This window comes from Rhipicephalus microplus, chromosome 2, assembly GCF_043290135.1.
Source record: "Rhipicephalus microplus isolate Deutch F79 chromosome 2, USDA_Rmic, whole genome shotgun sequence".
NCBI classification, from domain to species: Eukaryota; Metazoa; Arthropoda; class Arachnida; order Ixodida; family Ixodidae; genus Rhipicephalus; species Rhipicephalus microplus.
Genome location: NC_134701.1, coordinates 136913217 through 136925608, shown reverse-complemented (window position 1 = coordinate 136925608; position 12392 = coordinate 136913217). Strand labels below are relative to the sequence as shown.

General features: G+C 46.1%; 1 protein-coding gene across 3 annotated transcripts in view; it reads left to right on the top strand.

Annotated features, from left to right (window-relative positions):
* Positions 1-12392, top strand: part of LOC119169741 (MAM and LDL-receptor class A domain-containing protein 1) — a 317209-nt gene that overhangs the window by 265323 nt on the left and 39494 nt on the right. For all 3 annotated transcript variants that reach the window (XM_075886843.1, XM_075886841.1, XM_075886842.1), the window contains exons 56-58: positions 4746-4868; positions 8362-8498; positions 10947-11061. In XM_075886843.1, the coding sequence (XP_075742958.1) occupies positions 4746-4868; positions 8362-8498; positions 10947-11061 (375 nt within the window). The remainder of the gene's footprint in view (positions 1-4745; positions 4869-8361; positions 8499-10946; positions 11062-12392) is intronic.

Sequence of the window (12392 nt, the reverse complement as noted above, 5' to 3'; positions counted from 1 at the left end):
ACTGAGCGTAAGCACAGTGCGCAAAAGCTCGGCTGTAAACGCGGTGCCTTTGTCTGTTATGACGACAGCTGGAGCACCATGTCTCAGGACAATGTTCTCAATCAAGAACTGGGCCGCTTCAGCTGCAGTGCCACTCGCGATTGCCTTGGTCTCCACGTATCGGGTGAGGTAGTCCGTCGCCACTATAACCCATTTGTTGCCGCTGTCCGATGTTGGGAATGGGCCCAGCAGATGCATTCCGATTTGAGAAAACGGCGTTTCTGGCACGGGCACAGGATGTAATAGCCCAGCGGGTTTGACAGGAGGTACCTTGCGCCGCTGAAAGTCAATGCATGTTCGGACGTAATTTTTAACCTCTGCTGCGATTCTTGGCCAGTAATATTTTTCTTTGATGCGTGTCAGTGTTCTTGTGAAACCGAGGTGGCCCGCAGTGGCTTCGTAATGGCAGGCTTGTAAAAGTTTGCTGCGGAGAGCTCCAGGAACTACCAGCAGATAGCTTCTACCTGTTGTTGAAAAGTTCTTTTTGTACAGAATTCCGTCCCGTAAACAGAATGACGATAAGTTCTTCTAAAACACTCTTGGTGCATTGGCGACTTGTCCGTTCAAGAATTCTATAAGCGAGTTGAGCTCCCAATCATCTTGTTGTTGCCGAGAAATGATAGATGCATCAACATATCCTAAAAAACCAATGAAATCATCTTCCTCTATAGCCGGTGATTCAATCGGTGACCTTGACAAACAGTCGGCGTCTAAGTGTTGCCTTCCGGACTTGTTAACTACGGCCATGTCGTACTCTTGGAGCCGTAAGCTCCATCGTGCTAAACGTCCAGATGGGTCTTTCATGTTGGTCAACCAACAAAGAGAGTGATGGTCGCTTACGACTTGGAAGGCGCGGCCACATAAGTACGGGCGGAACTTCGCAACTGCCCAGACGACGGCCAGACACTCCTTCTCCGTTGTTGAGTAGTTGGACTCGGCGCGTGTCAACGTTCTGCTAGCGTAAGCGACCACTCTCTCCATACCACCTTGGCATTTGACAAAAGCAGCACCTAGGCCCACATTGCTGGCGTCTGTATGGATGGCTGTTGGTGCATTCTCGTCGAAGTGAGCGAGGACAGGTGGAGTTTGTAGACCCTGTCGCAGCTCGTTGAACGAAGCTTCTTGCTATTCACCCCATACAAATGCAATGTCTTCCTTCGTAAGGTGGGTGAGTGGAGAGGCGATGTGTGCAAAGCCTGCTATAAATCACCGGTAGTAGGCGCAGAGACCCAGAAAACGCCTGACCGCTTTCTTATCAACAGGCCTTGCGAACTTTGCGACGGCTGCCGTTTTATCTGGGTCAGGCTTCACACCTTCGCGACTGATCACGTGTCCCAGGAACTGGAGTTCTTCGAAGCCGAAGTGGCATTTTTTCGGTTTGAGTGTGAGTCCAGCGGACCGTATGGCTTGAAGGACTGACAGTATCCGCTTTAGATGCTCTTCAAACGTGGCCGAAAAAACGATCACGTCGTCGAGGTACACAAGGCATGCTTTCCATTTCAGGCCGGACAGAATGGTATCCATTAGTCTCTGAAACGTGGCTGGGGCTGAGCATAGACCGGAAGGGAGGACTTTGAATTCATAAAGCCCGTCTGGCGTCACGAAGGCGGTCTTTTCTCGGTCGCGCTCATCTACTTCTATTTGCCAGTATCCACTTTTAAGGTCCATTGACGAGAAGTAGCGCGCATGCCGTAGCCTGTCCAAAGAGTCATCGATCCGTGGTAATGGATAAACGTCTTTTTGTAACATGATTCAGCTTACGATAATCGATGCAGAAACGCAAGCTGCCATCTTTTTTTTTTCACGAGTACCACTGGCGATGCCCAAGGACTCTTTGATGGTTGGATTACATCATCCTCTAGCATCTTCTTGACTTGCTGCTGGATTACCTCACGTCCTTTCTGAGCGACGCGATATGGGTTCTGTCGGATCAGTCTTGCTGTGTCTTCCGTAATGATGCGATGCTTAGTCAGAGGCATTCGACCCACTCGTGATGTCGATGAGAAGCAGTCCTTGAACTGGTCGAGCAGCTCCATAAGACGGCATCTTTCAGTCGGTGTTAGACTCAGACCGATATCAACTGGTGGTGTATGTGGAAGTGATTGAGCTGTGGCTTCCCCCTGCATTAGAAGACAGTTGTGAGAGTAGTCGAGCTCTTCGAGGTACGCCACAACCGTGCCTTTACCGATGTGCCGGCGCTCATTCGTGAAGTTGGTCAGAAGCACCTCTGCGCGCCCATCCACTAAGCTAACGATGCCGCGAGCGATGGCGGTGCCTTGGCGAAAAAGAAGGGCAGTGATGCGTTCGGCGATGGCGTCTTCATTACAGTGCACGTCACAACACAAGGGAACAAGACTGCATGACAATGGTGGCACGCAGACGTCGTCGTCAACCACGCGTAACACCCTGGGTTCTTGGTCTGGATCTTGGGTCACAGACTTGTCAGCGGCGAATGCGATCGCGTATGTTGACCACAGCACCGTACTCTCTTAAGAAGTCCATTCCCAGTATCATAGGTTTGCAGCACTCCGGTAGGATCAGAAATGTGGCTACAAAAGCGACATTGTCAATCGTGAGTCTTGCTGTACATTTTCCGGTGGGAGTCATTATCTGGCCTCCAGCATTTCGGATATAAGGGCCCGTCCATTCCATCCTGACTTTCTTAAGTTCGTCTGCCAATCGTTCACTCATTATGGAGAAGTCTGCACCCGTATCGACTAAGGCCGTCACTTCAACGCCGTCAATCGTCACAGCGAGGTCGGCAGTCACAGTTTTCTCGGCGGAGTCTTCATCGTCATCTCTCACGTGTTTCGGCATCAGTGGAGGATTTTCGGCAATTCGACGGCTTGCAACCTTCCCCCCAGAGGTCGCTGCTTTCAGTTTCCCCGCCATGGGCTGGGAGACTGACCTCTGACGACGTCAGCAAAACTACGGCGGCTTGGTGAACCAAAGCGAGCCGGGGATGGTGAGCGCGTCCGGAAGGTCGAAGAGCCTTCCCGCCTGCCAGCCTGGTCGTCGTCGATGGGGGCATGGCTTTCGTCGAACTGTCGGCGCGTAGCTGTAGGTGCACTACCGCGGTATTCAGCTCGGCGATGTGGGCAAAAACGGTAAATGTGCCCTGGCTCTCCACAGTTGTAGCAGAGTGGTCGGCGATCCGCAGTGCGCCATATGTCGGTCTTCCGCATATAGGGTCGCCTGACAGAATCCTGCTGAGCCCAGGCTGCCACAGGATACGGTTCGAGGTACTGCGGCGCTGGCATGGGCGTGGGTCGACGAATAGCGTCTGCATAGCTGTATCCGTTCAGCTGATACGATACTTCTGGAGCCAATGAACGACGCACACATCTGCATAGGTATAAGAGTTTGGACGGTGTGGTGGAGCGGAATATTGCTGAGGAGAGGCAAACGCTTGTCGAAGTTCATGGCGAACTATTTCAGCGACGGAGGCTACCGTGGACTCCTGCTGCGGGGGCGCCTGTGACTGCAATGTGTATTTTGCGTTCTCCTTCGCAATCTCCTCACGCATGATCTGTCTAATCAGGTGGCGTAGAGCAAACTCGTCGTTTGCGGTAAAAGCGGCGGCGCCTGCAGCTGCGCCGGTGGCCGGGCGATCAGACTGTCGGTACCGTTGCTGTAGCGCACGCTCTATTGCGGTGGCCTCTCTGGTGAACTCGTCCACTGTTGTTGGCGGATTGCGCACAAGACCAACAAATAGCTGCTCTTTGACGCCCCTCATGAGATGGGTTAGCTTTCGAGCCTCGGGCATGTTGGGGTCCGCGCGGTGGCACAGGCGCACCATATCCTCAGCAAACATGGCGACGCTTTCATGCAGCTGTTGGGTGCGTCCTTCAAGAAGGCGTTGTGCGTTTTCCCGTCGGTCGGCGTTACCGAAGGTGTCAAGAAACCGACGACAAAACTCCTCCCATGTCGTCAATGTTGCCTCCCGGTTTATAAACCATGTCTTCGCGCCGTCTTCAAGGGCGAAGTATACGTGGAAGAGCTTTCCATCGAGACTACAGTAGTTCGATTTAGCTACCCGTTCGAACTGCTCAAGCCAGTCTTGTGCATCTTCGTTCGGCCGGTCATGAAATGGTTCAGGAATGCGCATATTCTGGACAGTCACCTGTGCAGGACTCCTTGCCATTTCTTGAGTAGGGGTGGCTGTCGAAAGTGTTGCTCCCTTTAAAAGCCCAAATTCCGGTTGAAGACCTTGAAGGCAACGTCTTGAGCGGTGCACAGGCGTCTCCACGCGTGGCTGTCTCATAGGGCTGGACTCGGGGCTTCTCACAGGGGTGCTGACCATGAGGTGGTAGTACCCAGCACCTCCACCAGTGTCGCGGGTTATAAATTACAGGTGGTTTATTTAAAAACACGCACAGTGGAACTTATAGAGACGCTCTCATAGAAGGCCGCTAAGATTGTCGTCTTCTTCACTCGCCTGCGCTGCGCCTCTCGAGCAAAACCGCGTTCTTCGTTGTCGTTGCTATCTCGCCGCTAAATGCAGCTATGCATGCGGCAATATTTTCTACGTCATTTAATAACAACTGAACTTCACAAAGAGTAACACACAATAATACGGCCGTAGCTTGATTCTGGCAATCTCACCATCGATTGTTTGCATTTGCTACTGTGTATAGTAACAAATGACCTTGGTTTTCCACCTTTCGTTTCTCACAGTGATTGTTCCACTGTTCTTGGCTTTCCAGGGTACTACCTGCTCCTCGACGCAGCTGACACGGCCAGTTCTGCCTCCGGCAGTCTACAGAGTGAAATGTTGGCCCTGGGTTCATCAGTGTGCTTCAGCTTTTACTATTGCATAAAAAAGAACTGTGAGTATTTTTTAACGAAGCATGGATTCGGAACAAATAATGGTGCATTTTATTGTCAAGTAGTTGAAAGAGACGCAAGTCATTGGTGACAATGCTCAAAGTAAATAAAACTCACAAAAAGCGAACTCACTTTTCACTAAGCTTCTGCATACATGTTAGCATAACATAATTCAAGTAGTTAGTTTGCTCTATGTCTGTTTCTACCACTTCTCTATTGTACGAAACATTTCTTAATTTTGTTAATTTCTCCGGCTATAACTGCACTATAGTTGTTAAAAGCTTGAATTTTCAAACTGCTGCCTTATTGGTGGGCCCTCAAACATTCTCAAGCGCTTTTTTAGACGATTTTCGCTTGGTGGGCTCCCAACTTGTTGAAAAAGAAAACATCTCAGAATTATTGGACATAAATAAATAATCATTATCGCTAGGCATCACCATAATTCTTGTCAAGTCTCCTAAGGACAAATTCAACGAACTTCGGATAGACCATATTCAACGTATGAAAGACGAGCCGAGTGTTCTAAACTTATGTGCTGAATAAAGGAAGCTCTTCTGGGAATCATTTTATAGAAACCTTAAAATACCGACACAAAGCACTAAAATGTCTGTTTTCATGTTTTACACGCTCTGCCCACTTGAACATTCGCTGTTCTCGTGTGTAGTTTCCCATGTGCAGCTTCTTAAGCCTTCAAAGCTTGTGTGCTCAGATTTGGGTGCACGTTAAAGAACCCCAGGTGGTCAAAATTTCCGGAGCCCTCCACTACGGCGTCTCTCATAATCATATGGTGGTTTTGGGACGTTAAACCCCACATATGAATCAAGCCTTCAAAGCTTGACCTCATCGGTTGTAACAGTAGTTTTATGGTCACCATTGGACGCTGTTGTTGGGCTGATACATCAATTTAATGTTGATGTCAGCTTGCCCGAAACACAATAGTGAACCTGCACTTGGAATCAGGAGTGCCAGAAAGCCCCGCAGACACATGTATCGATCTTACCCTACACTTTTTTAGAGCAGAAGGCACTCACAGAAGAGTGAAACTGCAGAATTCTGCCAGTATCTCCGGTTGTAGATTCAGTGACGGCGTTTTGAAAACTATTTTCATTGAAAGCGACACTTCTAGACAACTGTTAACTTAATTTGAGAGAAGTTGTTGGTAAAAAGTTATGCTAGACCTAATTCATTACACGTGATTAGAAACACACTTGCGGGTTAACAAAATACGGCTTTCTTTCTCGCGTTGCCTTATGTCATTAATATAAAAGAAATAATATATAGATTGATCCTTTGTTGAAACTAGCAAGGGGTAAAAATGGAGAAGGGCAGTCAGCTAAACCAGTGCTGCAATTGATTGGCTTGCGTATACTGGCGAACGTGGAAGAGAGAGTATATCACTCTTGCAACTGGGGCAACAGGTCTAAATATTCAACATTTCTAAGGATAGCTGTACTACTCAAACCAGCTGCACCAGCGCAGCACTCATCCCGTCATGACAGATCAACTCCACTTCCAATATTTGCCATGGGAGCACACCGACTGGTGCGAAGCTTATTTCACCTTGAGTTGCGGTCTACTGTATCAGCCAACAAACGTCTAATTAATGGGCAGTATTCTCCGACTCAAAAGCAGTTCTAGGAAGTCTTTCCTAAGCAACTCATCGTGGATCCAATGAAGAATCAGCGTCAGAAATACGAAAAATACTGCATTATGGCACTGAAAAATGACATAATGGCGTGTATTTTAGCTACGAGGGGTATTTGTGGGCAAGTCACTGCAATATTTCCGGCAATGACATGCCTGATAAACCTATCAAAAATATCCCCATAAACAACCCTTGTTTCTGCGCCTTTTATATAATTTGCCAATGGGTAAAAATGGAGTCGCGGTTTGACCACGGGACGTGTTCTAGCATGCTGATGCGCAGCGTCAGCCCCAGTTGTGGGTAACCCCATAGATATAATTTACACAAAAATCATTCCTTTTCTGTAATTCTCAGTGAGGTCAGAAAAGAGAAGGAAAGTGCGCCAAATCGAGAGGAAGATATTTTCCGCGGAAGCTATCCCTTCTTCATTTGCAGGGTTCGTTATTCTTTCGTTATAGTTTTGTTAGCCAGTTTCTATCTGCTCATTTTCGGCATTGCTATGAACCCTACCTCTCTTCAAGTTTATACTTGCATTGACTTGACAGGTACTGCAGAGAAGTGCTGCAAACAGAATTTCAGTATTCATTGACCAAGGCCAAGAATTAAGTAAGGGGTGCCTTGTACTCTCGCCCCATCAAATCTTTCCAGGAAGTTCTTTATAAATATATCTTATGTTGTCATCTCTTTCAAAGAAAATGTCCTTGCAGTTTGCAAACACTTATAACTCGCATTGGAAGGCGTTATATCAAAACGCGTCAAGAAGAGCGCTGATTACCTCAGATATAGGTGTTAAAGAGCGTTAACATTATCGTAAAGACCAATTCTAAACTAGTGGGTTCTGAATCGAAACCCTCGGGCCACTCAGATTCAAACCATGCCGTGCTTGTGAGTCCGGGTGAGTAATGTTTTGGTTAGTCTCAGCTGAAATGAGTGCGGTTGAAAAAATATTTTTTGGGCGTGAGTGCGAGTAAGTCCGCCTCAAAAAAAGTGTCCTAAGCCAGAGTTCGAGTGAGTCCTAAGGTAACAATATACCGCGTGAGTGCATATGAGTGAACTCCACAATTTTCGCCGACCTATGGAGTCATTTTCTTGTTGAGGAACCTATTCGCCTTGATTTTTTTTTCCAGCGGCGTCTTCACAAGTTACTAATGTTTATATAGAGAAGGAAATGTTCTGCAGAAAAAATAGTAGGTGTATCTTGTGGTTGTGGTCGTAAAAGCAGCGCTAGCTTTTCAATCCGCATTTCAATCCGAAGTAGGTCCGCATTTTTATAACAGTGCAACTGTCTTGAAAAAATATGAAAGCTTGATCAAGGCACAAGGGGTTGCTCTTGTGATATGAATGCCTATGAACTTGCTTTTTGCGTCATATTTGAACAGTTCGTAGCCTGTGCTGTGTGTTGCCGCCCTCTCCCTGTGCGTGCGCACGGGGGTGGGCAGTGGGGCCACCACTCCCTCCAGTCTCCTGGTAGAGGAGATGGGGGTAGCAAAGTCGGCAACATACATTCACTTCAAATCACCTTCACACCCCCTGAGGGAGAACCCTGCATTCGCAAGGTTAAAGCTCTCGTTCTTTGCGTTGTGACGGCGCAGCATTGCTTTGTAATAAGCATTCTGTCGTATAAAACGGATACGCTAATGCTCGTTGTGAATGCAAGAAGGGGGTCGCAGCACCTAACAGGGACTGGTGAAGGGGACCACACAGGTGCACTCCAGTTCTTCATTTCTCCAGTCTCGCTTACGTACTGCGCCCCACTTCTTGCATTCACAATGAACCGTTACGAATTAGCCCAAATGGCCTTTTAGACATGCTAATGCTCATACGTTCCTCTATATATGTGCTCTTCCCAGCTGGAGCAACCTTGGCTGTTGCATTCCACGACCAGACTGGCTCAATTTCTGACCTTCCACACACCGTTCAAGCCACTGCGCCCAGCGAATGGGCACGTCTTTCCATCGAACGCTCGGATCTTCCCGACGTATTCTCGGTGAGCTGCCAAGAGGATTGAGTTACCACTTGAGATACTGAGGCCTGAAATAGCCCTTAGAATGCTCGTTAGACCAACGAGTTACAGCTCTTCTGATCATATTTGCTGCCTGTGATGTGTATTTTGTTTTAGCTTGGACAAAAATGTCGACATTCTGCTATCGAGGATTTAAAGAAAAAAGATGATCATTTGCACGAATGCCAAATTTTTGACAGCATTTGTTGAATCGTTCAGCATATCAACCGTATGACCTCAATTTGTACAGTGTTCTGATTCTCATCAAAAGTTTCTTGCATGTCCTTACAGTAGCGGCATATCACCGTTCTATTTCGTGAAGTAGATAACATTATTTGTATCGATCGACCTTATCTGTAAAATATAAATAAAATTAGGAGCGTGTTATGTGACTAGGTACCCATAAACCAACTCTACAGGTGATAAAGATAGTAAAAATATCCATTTATAGAAGATTCACAAAAAATTCTGCAGTGTTAAATTCAGCAAACAAAAACATTATTAGCATTGCTGCACAGGTCCTGAAGAAAGGCTGTATGTTCTCACGTTGAGAACGTACACCAGGTTTAAGTAAAGGTTGTGCGATTTTGCGTGAACAAATTTTTCGGAGAAGAGAAAGCTGCGAGAGGGCTCACTGAGCTGAGCTGAAGATTCATAGTACAATGCAGTTCTTAATACCAAGTCACTAGTTCAGTGGCAAGAAGGAAATAATTTTACAATGTTGACAGAATGCAATATCACAGAAGAAAAGTCTCAAAGCGCTACTGCGCTTTTTGTGATCGACAGGCCTTTCTAGATAGTTGTAGCCAGAACGCCCTTCCTGTGGGCGTTTTTGTTTTATCATGAGTGCACGTGCGTTCTTTTTACTCTCTCTCTACCCCTCTTTCTTGCCCCTATTTCCCCACCCCCAGTGCTGGGTAGCAAACCTTGTGCCAAATATCTGGTTAACCCACCGGCCTTCCTTTCTCTCGTCTCTCTCTCACTCTCTCTCACTCTCTTAAAGAGCATAATGGGAAACATTTTTTTCAAAAACAAAAAATACAGACGTGCACATGGAAGTAATCTATGTAATACGGGAAATTGAGCACTCTTTGACAGAATGCGCCTATATGAACAAATTTAACTAACGTGTACAGCAATATCATTATAGCCCAGGGGCTGGGCCGCATCGCGATACCATGATATCCCGACAATATGCTCGAGATGTTTTCGAGTCTCCATAGCTCTGCATTCTGATACATTAAAACGTATTTGTATCTCAGTTGTGACATACTTTTAGGATTTATTGATTATATCATGACAGCGTAATAGGACACAGACATTTCTTCGTTATTATCATCAGAAGTTCTTACAAAAGGGAAATGAAGACATTTTGTAATAAGCTAAGCAAGGGCGTTCCACCATTCGGTGATAAAGGAAGAGCCGTTAAGAGTTCTCCATACACTCCAAACGGCCTGTCTAATAAAGTGCTAGACGCCACTGACACTAGCATCATGAAACAGTGTTCTTGGCTTCTACCACCTAAATTCGTGGCCTCGTAAGGGTGGTGCGGTGCGTCTATCTTTCATTATAACTTTCGTTCTAGTGACGAGTCATTTTGCGAGTTCAGGATTCTCGTATTTGGGGCATTCTTATGCTTTATGAGGAGTAAACCATTTAAGAAGCTGCTGTTTCTTCAGTGCCAATAACGCAATTACATTCTCACCAAAGCTAACTGCATGTATAATAATTAACCCCTATATGTTCCCAATGAAATGCTGTTAATAAAGAATTTAGGCGATATACTTCTCTTGCAAGATCGTATGAACTTTTACAAGATGCCCGATACTATTCGGCAGTTAGGGATGTTTTTGTGTTAGCATCAGCATCCCAGAAACAAAGAGAAATTTTGGTAACTCTATTCTATTCCTATGTCTGCATCTGCATTTCGGTATACTTCTTCGTCTCTTTGCAAATTTGCCAACAAAATATCGCTTTATGACAAGGAAAAATTTGTCTCGGTAAATAAATTTCTGGCTTGCAGCCCATCGTTCCAATATCTATGTTCCACAATACTTTTTCGAGTATATCTACCCAGGCCTGATAGAAACTAACAGTAGGCTACATGACATTATACCACATCCCCACAGTACCGCGCATGTGGAAGTACTGCATGACATTTATTTTCTCGAATGTGTGACAGCTGCACGTTACCAGATGCATTCGGCAGTGTACTTTACAGCAAAGAATACACATGTGCAAGTTAATATACTGGGTTCACAAAACGGAACGACTGTAGTGAAGAAGTTGATACCCGGCATAGTCAAAAGTACACGAATTGACTTAAGTAATAGCCATATTTATTTCTCTAAGAATTTTATTCACAGTAAGTGTAGCATGCTAAAAGACCTAGTGCCATCTACCAACAGCATGGGTTAATGTTGCGTTACGCAGGTTGTCATCACCGGTCGGACTGCACGCGGACGCAGTGACGTGCTCATTGACGATATTGACGTACGTAGTGGGAAATGCCCAGGGACAGCAGGTACCACTACAACAGCCGAACCAGGTACGCTCCAGCTTACGCTGTTACACTCAATGCACTGTTATCTTACGGGTATCTCTAATATGGTGCACTTTACCAGTGTGAATAGGTGACACGTCACTCGACGCTAATTTTTACACTTTTCATTATGTGCTTCACAAAATGAGCTGTGGTTTTGAATGCGTGCGAATCCCACACATGGGCGCGAGTCAACTTACAGCGAAGGTTTCAGTACTGATGCCACAAAAAGGTTTGAAAAATTGCAGCAACCGGGCAAAATTAGGATGATATGCAAATGTGCCACAATGTCGAAAATTTGACACAACGACGAATATGTCAAGTAAATTATGGTGTCCGTGTCACATTGAACACACAGCTATATGTCAGTCAAAACCGTGCATTTTCCGTCCCACTTGTCAGCCACCAAAGAGTGTTTCTTCATGTCACGCACTCATAAAAATTATTACCACTGTTCATAAAACAAAAAAAAATCGGTTCAACCTGCACCGTTTAAAATTATGCGTGGTCTTCTTGGCAGAGCCAGTATAAAAAGAACGACTTCATCGCATAATTAGGAACTGTTATTTTCCTTGGCGCACTTGTTTCCCGCAGCTTAGGGACGTTCTCGCCTACTGTTTCGCCCATAACTTATGTACTAGTAACCGTCCGCAGGGTAACCCTGTTATTCAGTGCGTAACTGGTGCAGAGCAGGCTCACAGTATCTGTCAGCCTGCCTTGCTGCGTCAAAGCCTTTCCTCTTGGACGCAGCTTTGACGCAGCAAGGCAGGCTTTCCTCTTGAAAGGTGCTTTTCCATCAAAATCTCTGCGAATGAATCTGCTTGCCGAAATACACGACGGCAAAAAAAGTACCAGGGCAGCGATTTGGCAACTCGTTTTCATGATCACCCAAACCTGTAGCATTTGGACGTTGCTCAACAGTCGAGGGACCATTACATAGTATTCGCAGTGACCAGAAACGGGGAAATAGTAAAAAGAACTTCTGGCAGAAGAAGCCACTACGTCACTGGCCACCTAGGTTGAGGCAAATTATTACACTTTGAGTCAATAAAAAAATGCTCACATACTTCATGGTGGGCTCTGTTGATTCTTAAAGGGCCACTGACCACCCCGTGTTCAAAGACGTGGAGGTGATTTTCTCCTCTCCTTCCTACACACTCTGCATCCTCCTCACCCTATACTTCTTGAATATATGTGAACAATATCAGCACTAAGCGCTTGATCCTATCAGGATTCACGCTTCTCGGCTGCACGCTGTTAGGCTGCTTGCGCAATTGTATAATAAAAAATTAAGTTTGATCGGTTGATTCTGTCCAATATTCATGCGAGACAAAGAA